The sequence below is a fragment of the Manis pentadactyla genome, chromosome 12 (assembly GCF_030020395.1).
Source record: "Manis pentadactyla isolate mManPen7 chromosome 12, mManPen7.hap1, whole genome shotgun sequence".
Classification (NCBI taxonomy): Eukaryota; Metazoa; Chordata; class Mammalia; order Pholidota; family Manidae; genus Manis; species Manis pentadactyla.
Window position 1 is genome coordinate 56,654,201 of NC_080030.1, and position 16,365 is coordinate 56,670,565.

At 42.7% G+C, this 16,365-nt stretch overlaps 1 protein-coding gene across 3 annotated transcripts in view; it reads left to right on the forward strand.

Annotated features, from left to right (window-relative positions):
- The first annotated feature begins 631 nt into the window (after positions 1 to 631).
- The window catches only part of SLC2A12 (solute carrier family 2 member 12), a 59,021-nt gene continuing 43,287 nt past the window's right edge, over positions 632 to 16,365 (forward strand). The window contains exon 1 of one of the 3 annotated variants that reach the window (XM_036903741.2): positions 632 to 934. In XM_036903741.2, the coding sequence (XP_036759636.1) occupies positions 739 to 934 (196 nt within the window). In that variant the 5' untranslated portion in view covers positions 632 to 738. The remainder of the gene's footprint in view (positions 935 to 16,365) is intronic. The other 2 variants (XM_036903744.2, XM_036903740.2) reach the window with 2 other exon arrangements.

The following is a 16,365-nucleotide window of genomic DNA, read 5'->3' on the forward strand; positions in this document are numbered from 1 at the left end:
ACGGTACCCACACAATGGGTCGCTTGGTCCGGCCTCTGAATTGGAAATACCTTCCTTCTGCAATCAGGCTATCACACAGCCTGACAGGAGATTCAAGGTTCGTTCCTCAAAATCCACTGGATCTCTTTGCTAAAATCCGAAAATACAAAAGGTCCACAGAAACTGTGCATTCTGAGCATGTGTGTGCTTGGTCTGAGATCTTGGAGACAGGAGTATAAGGCATTTATCTAGTGCAAAATCAGGTTGAAACAATAAATATGTTTTCTGATCTGTTTAAAATGGTTAAGTGTCACCACTCTTGGAATAACAGTCTTGCTGAAAAATTGACACACTTTCCTTGCTGGTATGTCCTCGCATAAATCGTTCCTCTCCCTACAAGATTAACTGATACCATCTGTGAGTAATCTGGGCCCTCACCCTCAGTTTAGGTTTGAATCCGCATATTTCTTCTCTGTGTTTCAAAGGGGCAGGAATACAAGAGCTACCCCTAGCTAAGGGCCAAACACTGTGTCTGAGCTCCCGATCCCCAGCCTTTTAACTCCTTGCTTCCCACTCTGCATCTGAAGCCAACAACAAGCCTCGGAGACAGGGCCCTCCCACTGCCTGTGATAGGCTGCTTGGAATAGCAACAGCCCATGTCACCTAAAAGGGCAAAGCCTTCGGAAATAGAAACAAAGTTGGTCACAAATCACATAGGCTTTGCCCGAAGTTTTCTTCACCCTTTTCGAGCATGGGACCATGGGGCAAGTGACCCCTCCCGTCAGTGGGGGAAGCCCGGGGGGTTTGCGCGGAGGGAACGCCTGTAACTTCCCCGCGACCATGGTACCTGTTGAAAACGCGGAGGGCCCCGGTTTGCTGAGCCCGAAGGGGAAAGCCGCGGACACTGATGGCAGCGACAGAGCCAGTGGCGGCCGGCATCCTCCCTGGGCGAGAGGTAAAGCGAGGCAGCTGGGCTGGGGACCGGCTGGAGGAGCGGCTGTCTCGGGGTGGAGGTGGGGGTGTACACGTGAGCGTGCTAGGTGCGTGGAGAGCAGGGACAGGGGCTGGTGGGAGAAGGGGTGCCAAGGAGCTGTACTGTGAGGATTGAAGTCCCTCTGCTGGTATGATGGGCCCCAGCGATTGCGCTGACATGATATAATGTATAAATCTTTTGTATTTGTGGATGAGTAGCCGGCAAGACAGTCACGTGTCTAAACCACCTCCCCTCTCAAAACACACACACACCACTTTTTCATTTATTATCACAAATGGAAAATCTGTGGACACCAGAGCCACCATTTTTAAAATCAGTATTTTCAGTAAGCTTCGTAAAATTATTAGTTATGTAATCAATGAACACAACTTTCTAAGTTCCCAGCGCGCGTCTGTAATGAATTTGAGCATTATTTGGAGCCCACAACCTCTGCTTCATTTGCGCCTGCTTTCTTTAAACCTGGCCTTTGAAACTGAGATTTAATACTTTTTCCTTCCGGGGGCAAAATTTGGAAAAGTTTTAATTCATTTAAGTTACCTGTGCTCAACCAAATGATTTTCTTCACTTCCACACTTAAAATTCCCACAAACACATTGTACACTTTAGACGGCTTCTTCCTACCCATTTAGTTCGTTCTCAAGGAAATAGAACCGGTCAATATAGGAAATGAAATCAAACACAAATAATTCTCTCCTTCCTACTCGTTCCTCAGCTCTGCTCCCCTTAATCACATAATACATTCCCACAGAATACATATTCTGGTCATCTATTGGAATGTCATGAAAACTCTAGAACATGAAATGACACGAAAGGCATTTTTACCCTCCACTTTGGAATGGATCTATAAACTTATCTTTGCATCGTAGCTTTGTGTGATCTTGGCACTGAACCCACGACCCCTCTCACGGAGGAGTGGAACGACACCTTTTAGGAACTGAGAAGCTGTCTCCTTCCCTGTCCTGGTCCAGCTCAGCCTTCTCTTGCTTTCCCACTTGTAGTCATGACTGAATATCCGGGGTCATCTTTCCACATGGCCTAGCTCTCTCAAGCAAAGCTGACTCTTTCTCCAAGCCTGTGCGCTGGCTCCGAAGTTTAAGAGCAGGCACGGGAACGTGTACAGGAGGGTAAAGGAAAAGAGTTGCAAGAGGCAGCTGAGGTGGTAATATCAACAAAAATTCACTAAACAGAGTCAGGGATAATGACACAAAGATGAAAAGAGACTTTGCCCTGAAGTGGCCTCCACAGTAACAATTAAAAACTGGTGATTTAATTTTGATATGAAAGCACAGTGTACCCTTACTAGGTGAAACTGCAGAAGTTCACAGTTACCTCAAAGGAAAGTCACGTGTATTTGTAAAGGTTGAATGTAAGTGCAAAATTCAATGTAAAGGGCAACTTTTTATATTGTAAAGGAATAATAAATGAATAAATACCATAAATTACCTTTTAAATTTAATTTTAAGTGAACCTCTATTTTGTGGAAGAGCAAACCTAAGTATTTCCCTAAAATCTTAAATGAGTACAACTTTGATTTGTACTGTATATAGTTTATTGTTGGTTTTAGTATTACTTTTGTAAGTTTTCCTAAATTGTCTTAAACATCCCTGGTATCCAAAAGGCAATTTTATATATATACAAATACATACATACATATATATATATAAATATAAAATGAATGCCTTGTGCACACTGGTGTATGGTCTTGACAATTTAGTTAACCTCTCATATTGAGATGATATTTTGGTCTCTTATGAAGAAGTTAAGGATTAATGACATAATATCTGTCAAATACTCATTTTGACTTCTTTAAAATTCCATAGCTTCATTCAGGTAATTTAGAGTATTTAAACTTGCTCAATAATTATTATACTACTCCTGCATTTGAAGGTAGCAAGTTATTCTGTATTCCTGGATGGGAAAATTACAGCACAAAGAGGAATGAGTTATACAACCCAAGACAAGAAAGTTAAATCATTTGAGATACTGAAAAGTGGAACAAAATGAAATAAAAACCCTAAGCTCTATGATTTCATCCCTTAATGTTATTATGCACAATGAAAAGTTTTCTTTCTTGGCCAATCCCTTAAACTGGAAAGAATACTTTGTTCCAATGACTAGGAGGTTAATGAACTATGATTTGTTTTTAAGAACTTATGACTCAAAGTGGTTATACTTTTAGTGATTTTTTTTAGTGTTCACAGGCATGTTATGATTGACCTTATAGGACAAGGTTGATCTCAATTTGAAATCCTGGTGCCTAGAGATGACAACAGATACAGGTGAAGGGAGAAAAATGGACTTCTGCAGCATCTCACACAAAGGGAACATGAGGCCAGAAGATGCATGGTGGTTCCAATTCACATAGTGGCTGGTGCAAAACTTACCCTGACTCCTCTAGCCTAGGATGCCCAGGGACTGCTCCTCCATCCTCCAATGTCCTAATTCAAATGATTGTCTGAGGAGAGGGTTCCTTAATGCCCCCTTTGCCTTTTCCCTCTCAAATCTGCCCAAAAGGTCAGAAACCAAGGAGAGTATTCACTGTATGCGTGCAGGTTCTCAGCACTGCGGGTCCAGCTGCCGAACGCACTAGAACCCAGATCACTAGACCCAGACTCACTGACCCAGTTGAAAGGGCTGGGCTTCATCCCCTCTAAGACCCTTCTAAGTCTGAAATGCCATAGTCTGAGATTTTAAAAATGCAAACTTCATACATCCACTGATCAGATGGATACCCTAAGGCAGTGGCTCTCAAACTCATTTAAGCTGTGAATTCCTTTTTCAAATGGTAGCTGAGTAGGTGGTCAGTGTATGGCAGGTAATCATGACACCTGTCTAGTGGAAGGAGGGGATGTGAGAAAGGAAAGAGCTGTGGTCTGCTTGCTTCCCTACTCCTCGTTTCTCATAGTCCTGGGTCAACTCCTGGCTGGGCTCACATGAGCACAAACAGGTCCATCACTACTCTGATTCTGCAGGCCATGCTTTTGAGGGGGGGCCTGTTTGTTGTGCTCCTGATGAGTCTTGGGCTCCTGTGTTTAGCCTTAACCAGGCTGCCTTGAATTTAGCTGGGCCTGGCATTCTCAGGCTTCCTGGTTAGCTGGGAGGGGGAGGGCATCCTACTTGAAAAAGAGACTGAGGAGACTTTTAGGAACAAATTATCCCCAGGGAAGAGAGTCCCAACCAGCCTGGCCTGATAACAGCCTTGTTTTGTGAGAGGAGCAGTTCTAACAAACGACCAGTCACTTTGGAAAGAACCAGGCCTTGGACATTCCCTTTTTTCCAGGCTTTCCATATATTAAAAAGTAACAAAACATGTGACAAAAATTACTGTGTTTTGAGAACATGTGTATTTAACAAATTTATGTCTGATTACAACAAAAAATTGCTGTGTGTAACTTGATATTCCCAAGGAATGACAACACTTCTAGACACGTGAATTTATGAGAGACTATGGACCCTTTCGTCTGGAAAATAAGACCAGATTTGAAGATAACCATCTCCCCTTTTGCATCAGTCAGCTTATCTCTGTGACTGTACATTTAATCTCACTTGGAAATCACATCGAAATTCTAAATTCGAGGTTTTTCATGACTGGGAGGCCTAGTCAGATGGCTCCTCCAAGATCTGGGAAGGGAGAAGGCTCTAGACAAGGTGGGGGCTGTTGCACCACAGACTCAGGGTGGTGTTCAGCCAGTGCCTGAGGGTTCTCGTTCCCCTTCAACATCCACCTAGAGAGGGCAGAGAGGTTGCCCCTTGCCACAGACCACCTCCCAGCCACAGCAGCAGCCAGCAGACATTAGTGGGAGCCTGCAGTGCAGGGCCTGGTGGACGTGGAGGAAGCCAGGCCCAGAAACCACCAAGCTGGGCAGCTGAACTGGAAGGGCTGACATGAGCCAGCAGAGACCAGTGTGCCTGAACTGGTTTTACAGCTAATGTCTATTCTGAAAGGTCAGTGCCCCTGTCCCAGTTCCTAAATATTAGACATCACTTTTCTCTGGCAAGATTGCCTTCAGAAGCTGAGGTCCCTGAGATCTGAGGAACATGACTGGTGGTAGCTGATAAGATCCTGGGTGAATCCTGAAAGTATATTCTTTGTGAATTCTCAAGGCAGTACTTTTAAGTGGTCTAGATCTTATAGCAGCTGGTAAAAACAGAACTCAAAACACAATAAATCCACCCCAGAGCTACCCAAGGAAACTCCAGTTTACCTGTGTATATTAAAGGAAAATCAACAAATTTTAAAATGCAATTTTTAACTGCTCTACATGTGTGGGATTATGTTTCTCATTCAAGCTTAGTTAGCTCTTGAGCCTGATTTTGTAGACAGCATTTTCTCAATAGGAAGGTCCGGTATTATTTGACTTCAGGGTTTAAAATGTTCTGAGAGCTCCAAATGACCTTCCATTAGTGTGCAACTGGCTTGGGTTTCTAGGAGTTGAAGCAGCTATGTGCTCAGATTGTATGAGCAAGAACCGATTTTATTTGATTCTTAAATGAAACAGAGTAGGAGCTCCTCGGTTCATTTTTTTTCCTCATGCACAATCTCCCCCAAGAGAGTGAGTTACTGACTAAAGCAAATCAGTGGGATCCACATAAAAGGGGACCACGTTATGGTGGTGAGAAAAGGGAAAAGCTAGAATGGGATTCTTCCAAGGGGCTATTTTGACTAAATACCAAATAAGGGTGAATTTTCATTCCATCCTCCCTCAAAAATACCCAGTCTCATTTAAAGGCACAGGACCTGAAATTCCCCCATATATTTCTCAGCTGCAATTTTGAGCCAAATATATTACCTTTACAGTGAAACATAAACTCATATGAATTTTTTCTATTTTATTTTGCTTTATTTTGGCTCACTGGCATCTTTTCCTTCCCAGTATTACAACATGCTCCTTTATTCATTTGCTAAATGGCTACACTTCGGTGATATACTAATTTTTCTGTACTATTTAGGTAGAACTATTCATAAGACTAGAATAATTTATCACCTTATTTTAATTTTAGGAGCTTTATTTATTTTTGAACAATGATTCACTTTATACCGTTCTGCCAAAAATATCAGAGAGAGAAATGCAATTCTTCATTTGACTTATAGGAGTATTTTTTTTTTCCTTAAGTAAATCAAGTGCAATTTATCTTTCAACTGTTAAATTGTGCTTCCCTTAGAAGTAATTGTTTCTCAGAAGCACCCATGACTCAGGTCTGCCCAGCACTGACCTGTTAGGCTCTGGACATTGGCTCCGTGAGCCATATCCATGTTATTTATCCAAAATGTTTTGCTTCTGTATGCACCTGTTTCCACACTTTGTGGGAGTTTGAGTAGGAAGTTATATGTAATGCTAATTTAGAAACCTTCCCAACATGGCATCTCAGCCTCAGATGTGCAAGGCTTTTAAAGAATCGGGGAAAGACTTGTAATTAGAATCAATTCATATGGTGAGAGAGCATCCCCAAGCTAATGAAATACTTAATTTCCATTGGGAAATAAAACAGTGGAAACCTTAAGGCAAAAATCACAGGAATAATTTTTCATGCTGTAAGCCCAATTATGTAGGTAGTGCCCCCAATGAAGGAATTTGAGAATTTATGAAAAGGCATAATTGTTATGTTGGAAACAAGATATCACTTCACTTCCTTTGCTGTCAGCTAGAGACTGTTACAAAGTTTTACTCGTGTTAAAGAGATCTTGCCCCATCAATTCGGACTAAACAAATCTTTGTTGAATGATTATTGTGGGCCAGATTTTTATGTTAATATTATCCCTTCTTATCTTTACAAGAACCCAATGAGGTAATATTTCCTCATTTCACAGATGAGGAAACTGAGGCCAAGAGAGCAATAGCTCACATTTACCACGCACCAGGCACTCTTCCACCATTTATTTGTGTAACAACTCTATGAAGTAGGTAATATTATGTTTATCTTAGGAGCAAGGGCACAAAGGAACAGAAAGGTTAAGGATCAGGTCAAAGTCCAGCTGGTAAATAATCAGGCACTCTGATTCCAGACTCTTCCTTCACCATTAAACACAGGTACCTCCTGGAGAGAAGCAAAGTGCCTTATTTCCAGGTAGCACCAATAATAAGTGGCAGCACAGTGATCTGGCCTCAGTATCCTAAATCCAATCCAGGCTTTTGCCCACTTGGCCAGTAATACCATCCACCACTGATGTCTCTGCCTCCTGCTCTGTTCAGTGACCTGGTCTCCAAGTTTGGGCCTCAGAACTGTATTGCATTTAATTTTAGCCAGTTCCCTAATTTTCCATGCAATATGTCATATTCTTGCATCTATCTGATCTCTAAGCGACTGTAAGTGCTTGGAAAGTATTATGCAATTCGTAAGTTGGAGGAACAATGGCTTTTCTCTGTTTTTCCATCAGGGATCAGATGAATGTGGCACAAGTTCCACCATCAGATCCAGACGTAACCTATGGAGTATCTTAACACAGTGCTTACAGTGACCAGCCTACTGACTGCAGGGTGACTTAGATGAACCTTTCTGCCATCTGTGCTCAAGACAGTGCTGGCACATACATAGTACATGCTTAGTTGTTAGATGAGTAAATAAGTGAGGAAGTGGTTTTTTTGGACTAAACTTGGCATTTTAACTCAGAATACTTAGAGTATCTACTCTGTGAGAGGCACACTGGATACTTCCAGCTGAAAAAAGATACCTAAGACATTATTCATGTCTCTAGATTCACCAACTTATCAGAAAGATAAGACTATAAATGACTACAAGACAAATGTTTAGCAAATTTTGAGTGTCTACTAGGAATCAGATAGGATGCTTGACCCTGGGTCCAATGATGAACAAGAGACATCCATGCAATGAAGATGCTTATTACCAATTGGTGGAGAAAGTCAAGAAATCAGGAAACCTCCAGGGGAGGAGGTGACCAGACACATAATACTATAGTGTGCACAAGGCAGCTCCTCCACGTTTTGAAGGATCCTGGAAGACAGTATGGCTAAGCTGAGTCAAGAAAGTATAACAGAGGCCAAGAGGTTAACACAGGACAGTCTATATAGCTGGTATACATGTTTGCAGAAGAGAGAATGGTGCATTCAGGGAACTACACATATTTTTGTATGATAGAGCACAGAGTTCAAAAGGAGGCAGAGCACGAGAGGTCTGAAATCAGATCATGAAAACTTTGTGTACTGAGTCCTTGAGAGGAGGAATTTTAATCAAGAAAGTTTCTGAAAGTGATGGTAGTGGTGACAGAGTTAGGAGTCTTGGGAACCCTCACCTGCATGTCTCTAAACCTGCCAGCTTCATGCTGTCACCATGATTTTGAACTTCAAGGTTAAGTCCACATTCCTGCATGCTCCCCACTTCTCTGCCTATCCTCAAACACACACAAAACATATTAGGAGTTCTGTGGTTCTTCCAATCACTTTTTGCTGTGTTTAATGGATTCTTGTCCTTCACTTCCTGCAACTGGTCTTTTTTCTTATCCCTACTCTAATCTATGCATAGATCACAGCCCTTTTTCCTCCACATACTCAAATCCCATCCATACAAGTAGATTTTTACTGATGGTTTGAAGAGGGCTATGGGGCAATTAAATATTAGGAGGGCCCATTCTTACAATTCTCTTGTTAAATCCACTACAGGGAATTTCTTGTAAACCAGCTTTTCCAAACTCACAGGCTGCTCGCGCTGTTATTCCCTCCAGCTTGCTCCCCATTCTCCACAACTTGTCCTCACAACCTGCACTGTTTCTTCTGTTTCTCCTGTTACTGGGCTCTCTTGTTCTTACTTGATTCCACTTTCTCTCTCTCTCTCTCTCTCTCACACACACGCACACACACACACACGTGCACACACTCAAATGTTTCAGAATTCTCCCTTTATATTATATAAAACATCCTGGCCTTTACTGTCTCTGCCCCTCTCTCGCCTGGAGTCCACCTGTGTATTATAACTATGCCCCATGGTCTTCTCCCTTAACACTCAGGTTGTCATCCAGGTATTTCTTTTTAGTAAATAAAGTGCTCTTCCTAATAATATAAAGAACTTTATAGCCACAGTCTTTACAATATTATTTATTTTCCTCACATTTCATTTCCCTAATTAAGGAATTTTAAAAGCACTAAGGGTGATTCTCAACCATTTTTTGGGTACACGGACTCCTTTTTAAATAGGAAAAGAATTTCAATCCCTCACATAATAGTATCCACAGTTTTATATTCAATGATTAGAAAATATAGAATAGCAGAAAGATATTATGCACTCACCAGCACTTGGAATTAAAAAAATACTTTGTCACACTGACATACGTTTGAAATTTTGATATGCAAATATGTATGTTACTATGTTTTCCAGTAATCATTGATGGAATGAGGATCCCTCTTAATGACTTTGTTAATTTTCAAACATCCCTAACTCACCCAGGCTCACACATTGAGACTCTCCATTCTAAAAAATATCAGAGCTCTCTAGGGAAAATGGCTGCTGGTTTGGTCTTCCAGTTCACCCCTTCCTATCTATTGGAAACCCCCATACAAACATGGAAAGAGATATGAAAGCCAGATATACCTATCAGTGAGTTTAGGACTCAACCCTAAATAAAATGCAAACGTGGGCCTAACCTGTAATAGGGCAGTAAAATTCTAGCTGTCCACAGATTCTCACTGTGCATCTCTAATTGAGAGAATTTTCACCAACCAGAGAAAGGAAAGACATAACGAACCCCTGGAGCTGCTCTTTCAGAGAGTCAGAGGTTTCTGCTCAACACACCAACTCTCCCCATCCTATCCTGTCATCTTTACTCTCTTCCAAATCTCTCAAGGGCTACAATTTCCAGCATTTCAGAAACTCTGGGCTCAGTAGGAACTCATGGCAAACTGAAATATGAAATCAGCTTTAAGAACGGGCAAAGTCTAGACAAGATAAGCCACTGGAATGTTACACTCTGGAAGCTGTAGTTTTGTATGTACTGTATGTTTTGTTTAATTGGAATATAGTTGATGTGCAATGGTCTGTAGGTGTGTATGTAGTGCTTTTGGCAAGCAGAGAACTACAGACTGCTTTAAATAACACAGGACTGATAGCCCTTATTCATAGTCAGGGGACCGAAAAGTGGAAGCACAACAATTCCTTTCTCAGTGGAGCCACACCAGAAAAATAACTTCCAGACGTCAGAATTTTGGCCAGCAGCTGTGCACATCGATTGCTCCTTCAGGGCTAATATGAGGAGTTTCTGACTGTAAGCTAGTGGCTAGAGTAAGGAGTGGCAGACACTAAAAACACAGCAGCTGTTCCAACTTCCTTCTGATTTTCTGCCTTTTCTATCCAGGGAAACAAAAGATTCAGACACACTTTTCAGACTCTTTCGCAGCAGATGTTTGACCATGAGACCGACTGGTTCAGGGCAATGAGACATTATGGTAGGTTTTTGTAGGAGAAGAAAAGAAAGTTTACTCGACCCTTTTAGGGTCCCTGGCTAGGTCTTAAAATTAAGCTAACAAATGCAGGTTAATGGGAGAGAAGCATTCAAATTTATTTAATGTAAGTTTCCATAACATGGGAGCCTTCATAAGGAAATGAAGACCCAAAGAAATGGTTAAACCTGAGTATCTTTTATGCTAGGCTTGGTGAGAAATGGACAGTCATGGAGCAGTGTGACAGGCTAAGTAGTATAAAGTCAGTGTAGTAAACTAGGGGAAACTTAGCAGGCCTGTTCATTCTTTGCATCCCTTTGTCTTTGGAGATGAGAATGTTCTTCACCTCTGGGTATAGGGAAGGCACCTCCTGCAGGAGGGTTGTTTGACTTGCTTCAGGGAGAAGGGCAGGGGGAGATGGCCAGAGGGACCCTCCCACTTCTGCCATTTTCTCTAACTCCTAAGGCTTAAAATATTCAATATGCCGAGGTACCATATTTTGGGGGTGGCATGTCCTGAACCCCATCATCTTCCATGGTGCCTCTGGAAAGTTCTCTCCCTGATAAAAGGAAAAGGGCCTAGCCCTAAGCCTTCTTTCATTGTCCCTTGATATGGATCTGGTTGTGAGAGAATCTTGTGCCTGGAGCTATGACAGCCACCGTGCACATATGGTGACAAGCCAGGGACAAAAGCCAGCCCTCTGAGGAGGTGGGAACAGAAGGCCGGAGAGAGTGTGAGTCCTTGGCGACACCAAACTCCACTTGGTCTGCTCACTAATTAAACAACAAATGTCGTGGGATTTTCAGCCCTTGCCTTCCAGGTTTTTGGTTTCTTGCCGTCAAAAATTCCTCACTGATCTGGGTGCTGGTAAAGAGAAGGCAGCAAATCTAGCTATTGGCAAGTACAAGTGTACTTTGACTGCAAAAGCAAAGCATACATTTTAAGATTTCTTTTTACAGGAAACAAACACATTTGAGAAAGCATGTGATTTCTGTACCCCATAATTTTTTTTTTTTAAATGGACTCTAAAATAAGAGATGTAGCATGACCTATGAGGATAAGGTACACCAAAGTAAAAGTGGACCCAGCTGAGAATGAAGATGTAGACGGACTGCTACAGACAGAGGAGACTAAGACCGCAGGAGCGGAACAATTATTTGAAATCTGTGATGTGGAGAATAAGGTGGAGAAGCTATTCTGGGTTGCACATAAAAAGTACAAGAAAAAATGAGAGAGGAAGTGACAACATATAAGCAACCAATAAACAATTGTTCCCAAACAAAAGGGGGCAAACCCCAAATACTACAAGAAATCTTTTCTGAGAAGAACTCAACTACTAGCAGAAAAATTTAGAAGAAACGAGCACCCAGACTTACCCTGGTGGAAAGTTTAGAATTAAAGGAGGGAAGGAAGGAAGGAAAGGAAGAAAAGAATGAAAAGTCATACGTGTTGTTGGGCAGAAAAAACAGGATGTGGGGAAATGCCAATAAGCAAATATAAAGGGTGTCTCCTCTCTATACCTCCCTACTCCATAGTGATTGGAGAATAGTAACTTCAGGAAAGTGGGTCTGTGAAAGTACTACTAAAACAAACCTGGGGTTGGAAAAATTAAAAAGAAAGAAAGCAAAGTTCTTATCTTTTTGTCCTAGAAAGAGCAAACAATTGTAGGCAGAGGAAGAGGCCAAATTTTCTGTTGGTCTGAGTTTCATTGTATGGTAAGAATAGAATTAGGGGGCAAGGGAGATGGGATAGTGGTTAGATGAAGCCTGGGGCCCAGTATTTACCACCACAAGGCATACCACGAGTGGTCCAGGTCCCAGAGGCCGCATCTGGGACCTCTGACAGCTGTTGGAAACAACACACCTCAACCCTCCATGGGAGGTGCCCTCTGGGTGTGAGGGAGCCTCTGGTTGAACCAAAAGACCATGGATGAAAAAGCAAGAGAGAGAGGGAGATTAGTGCTAACCAAAGAAGGGGGGTCTGGAAAGATTTCATAGAGGAGGTGATATTTGAGCTGGATCATCACAGATGAACTGGGTTTCCTGAGGCTCTGAAGGAAGGGGAAGAACAGGCTGTGGGGATGAGCAGCTTCAAGACAAGCACAAGTCTGGGAAAGTACCTGGTAGGCAGTGGTCAATGCAAGTGTTATGGATGGGCTGACAATGGTTGCCTGGAGATTGCTGGGAGACCTGACAACCTGGCTATTGTCAGGGGACTGTTGAACACTGAGTCTGAATGACTGGAAAACAAGTCCAAGCACGGGGCTGACGTTTAATCAAATATAAATATACAGTGACGATGAAACACTTCATGCTCTCTGCAAGGGTGCTATATTAACCAGCTAAGAAGAGTGCTGAAAGTGCTATAGAAATCCTAATACTCTGCTATTCAAATGCTAAGCACTTAAGTAAATACGCAGTTCTAAATGCTAACCACCACCTAAGACTAGGTATTAACCTTAGTCCGTTGACAAAACTGGGGAGTAGAGGACCAAGGATCAGTATTCTGGAGTCTTATTATCATTCATTCATTTATTCAATCACTCAGCAAACCCCTACTGAGTATTTATCTCGTGCCAAAGACTAGAGATGAGAATACAGACGGAAGTAAAGCAGAGTTCTTGCCTTCAAGGGCTTTCAGTCTGAGAGGGGGAGACCAGTGGGTAAGTAAATAGTGAGGGGCCCTGAAACACACGTGCTGGGCACAGCAGGAGCACAGGCCTCGAGGTGGGCAGCACCAGAAGGCAAAGCAGCCTGGGCTTCATGGGGAGGTGGCACACGAAATGCCTCTTGAGAGACAGGTTGGGTATTCAGGGAGAAAGAGCAGAGAAAGGGCGACCCCCAAGTGCCAGGCCATTCTGCAGCCACTGCAAATTTTCCTCCAGCCAAACATGAAAGTAAGAGGGCTTTTAAATTTGCGAAGCATTCACAGTGGATCGAGCTGTATAATTAATTACCTGGCAGCCTGCCGCACAAACCTGTGTGTGCACGCTTTTCAGTCTGTTGTCAGAGACAGTCGGCCAGTGGGTGTGTACTGTGTGTCCATTGTGTACAGACGCTGTAATAGGCATATGGGGAAGAAAAGAAAGGGGAAAGCAGGCAGAAACTCAAATATTGTGAAAAACCGAGTGTTTTGTGTGCGTGCTGGTTACAGTTGTGGCTGCATCTGAGTCACCGTGGGCTCAGACAATGAAGCTATTGTTCTGGCCTGGCTGCAGGCCCGGAGCTGGTGTGGGCTGCCTGCCCTTTGTGCTCTCATTTGCATAAAGCCTTTCAATTGGGATCACATCTTCTATATGGGTGTCCTTTATTACCTTATTGGGGAATCAGTGCCTCAGAAAACTCTGCTGGTCTAGAAAAGCAGCAAGACAGAGAAGTAGGCCTGACCCACCAGTCTGTGGGGGCCAGCTGCCAGTCTCCAGATAGTTCCCACTTCTGTGGTGTCCACAAAAGGCTGAGAATTCCCCGCAGCCCTGTTGGGGAACATGCATGTAAAGGAAGCAAGGCCCCAAGCAAAACGACTGTAATGCTGAATGAACTTCATCATGAACAAATGATAAGTACAGACTGACTTCGGGCAGGCTTGGCTGTTTTCTTAAAAGGCGCTAATTATGATTCCCCACCTTACCCTCTCTTTAGCACCGGCTGCTCCTTTCTCTTCAGTCTCCCCAGCTGCCCCAGATTCTCCCTTCCGGATCTAAGCAAACAGAAACCCCACCTCCCTGCCCCATCCCATCTCTTTCCTCCTGTTCACAGCCAGATTTCTTGGAAAAATTACCTCTACTTTCTGGCATCCATAGGATAACATCTTGCTTCCATCATCAACCAAAAAGTGGATACAGGAAGAAGCCTATTGTTTCTGTCTCTCTTCAGTGTTTTTATGTGGTAAAATAGCACCAGGAAAATTTCCTTAGGCGGAAGTCCTAAGGTGTCACAGTGCTGCCCTGGTGGACGCTTTAGGGACTACCAGCCTTCCACACTGAATTAGAATTCATATTCCAATGGGCAGTTGGACGATCACAGTAGAATTTCAGTGGCAGTAAGTAGCAGTAGCGAGAAGGGTGGGGAGCTAGTTTGGGGGCAGTAGCCCTTAAGGCGTATAATGGGGAAGATAAACCCCTCAAATAAAATTGACAATTAAAGCTGTAGCTTAATTCTGTAGCATATGACCCATGTTGGTATGAGAAGAGGGTCATGGATTGTCTGAGTGTAACTATTTAAGCTTTTAAAGGCCAATTCCACAGATAGATAGATAGGTAATGTTGTGATATACAAAATTTTTAAACACTTGTAATTTTGTAGAAATAATTTTTTTCCCAGTTAATGTGGACATAACTTTATTATGTCTCTGGAGAAGTACACTCAGTGCTAGTTGCTGGGTCTCAAGAGGGCCACTGTCAAACTGGGACAGTTTCCAGACTTTTTTGCACACATCCCAGTTTGTCAGTGTCCTATGACCCCTGATTCAAGTTAAGAATATGAAGCTAAGTCCAGAACATAGAGGACAAAACTGGATCCCTCTTCTGTCAGGAGAGATTCCTGCAGGCTACAAGAAGCCGGCTTTGCAACTTGCCCTGTCCGTTACCCCCGCTCCCACTTTATTCAGCACCTCAGACTCTCTAAAGTAGAATTACAGAGCATTAGAGGAAGGGGCTCTGTATTTCAAGAGATCTTCCTTTTTGTAGGGAAGCACTCTTTCCCATGAAACAAAGGGAGAAAATGAGGACTGGGAAGGAAAGGAATGCGGCAAGGACAATCTGCTGCTATTCAAGCAGTTCTGGCATTTATTCCCCCAGGTCTTTGACTCTGGATCCCCATGCTACCCTTTGTCACTCTAAGCCCCCTCCTGGGGTGCCTCTCTCAATCTGCCTCCTTAGAGAAAAAGTGTTTCATTCCCCTAAGTCACTTCTCCAATTTGAATCTCAGAGACCAATTGCCAAAACACACATGCCAGTCAATGTCACATGCTATGTCAAACATAGATAAAATGAACAATGACGAGTAGAGGTATGAAGCTATATACAAGTGGAGGTGTGAAGAATTTGACCTAATTCTCCTTGGAATAGAGGAATTTGTTGTTAAGGACTTTAAGATCACATGAGAAAAAAAGAATATGTGGAAATTGAGGACATGAAGGAAACTACAACCATGTAAAGTCATTTTGCAAGTAAAAATTAAAACAATACATAATAAATAATAGATAATAGAGATATCATCAAAATGTTAAGTTTCTTGGGGTTCAAGGACTACATCTGTTTTATTTCATTGCTGCATATAACTCCCAGAACCTAGGAAAACATCTGCAGCGTAATAGTGCTAAATATTTGTGTTGTGATTAACTAGATAAATCGCCAGTTTAATTTCAGTATTATAGCTTGTGTTTGCAATGCTCATAAATTAGTTTTACTTTATTGTGGATTCCTACATATTTATTTTCTCCTTCATGTCAATATTCAATCCTTTGTTTATTTATTTTGAAGTCTCCTATTTCCTAGGACCCTGGAGATGTAAAATATATTGGATATTTATGTTGGGAAGAAACTTAAGTCACTTTTATTTGATGTGCTCCTTTCACCAGATCTAAAGAGCACTTTTAAACCAGAATCCTTACCCCAACAATGGCAGGGTTAAATGGCCTGAGCTCAGCCTGGGATAATTGTGTGCCCACACACTTTTCTAGTCCATTTTGCATACATCCCATTTAAATACTAAACACATGGCAGGAGGAGGGGCGGAAGATGGCGGCGTGAGTAGAGCAGCGGAAATCTCCTCCCAAAACAACATATATCTATGAAAATATAACAAAGACAACCCTTCCTAGAATAAAGACCAGAGGACACAGGACAATATCCAGACCACATCCGCACCTGAGAGAACCCAGCGCCTCGCGAAGGGGGTAAGATACAAGCCCCGGCCCCGCGGGAGCCGAGCGCCCCTCCCCCCAGCTCCCGGCGGGAGAAGAGCAGGCAGAGCGGGAGGGAGACGGAGCCCAGGACTGCCGAACACC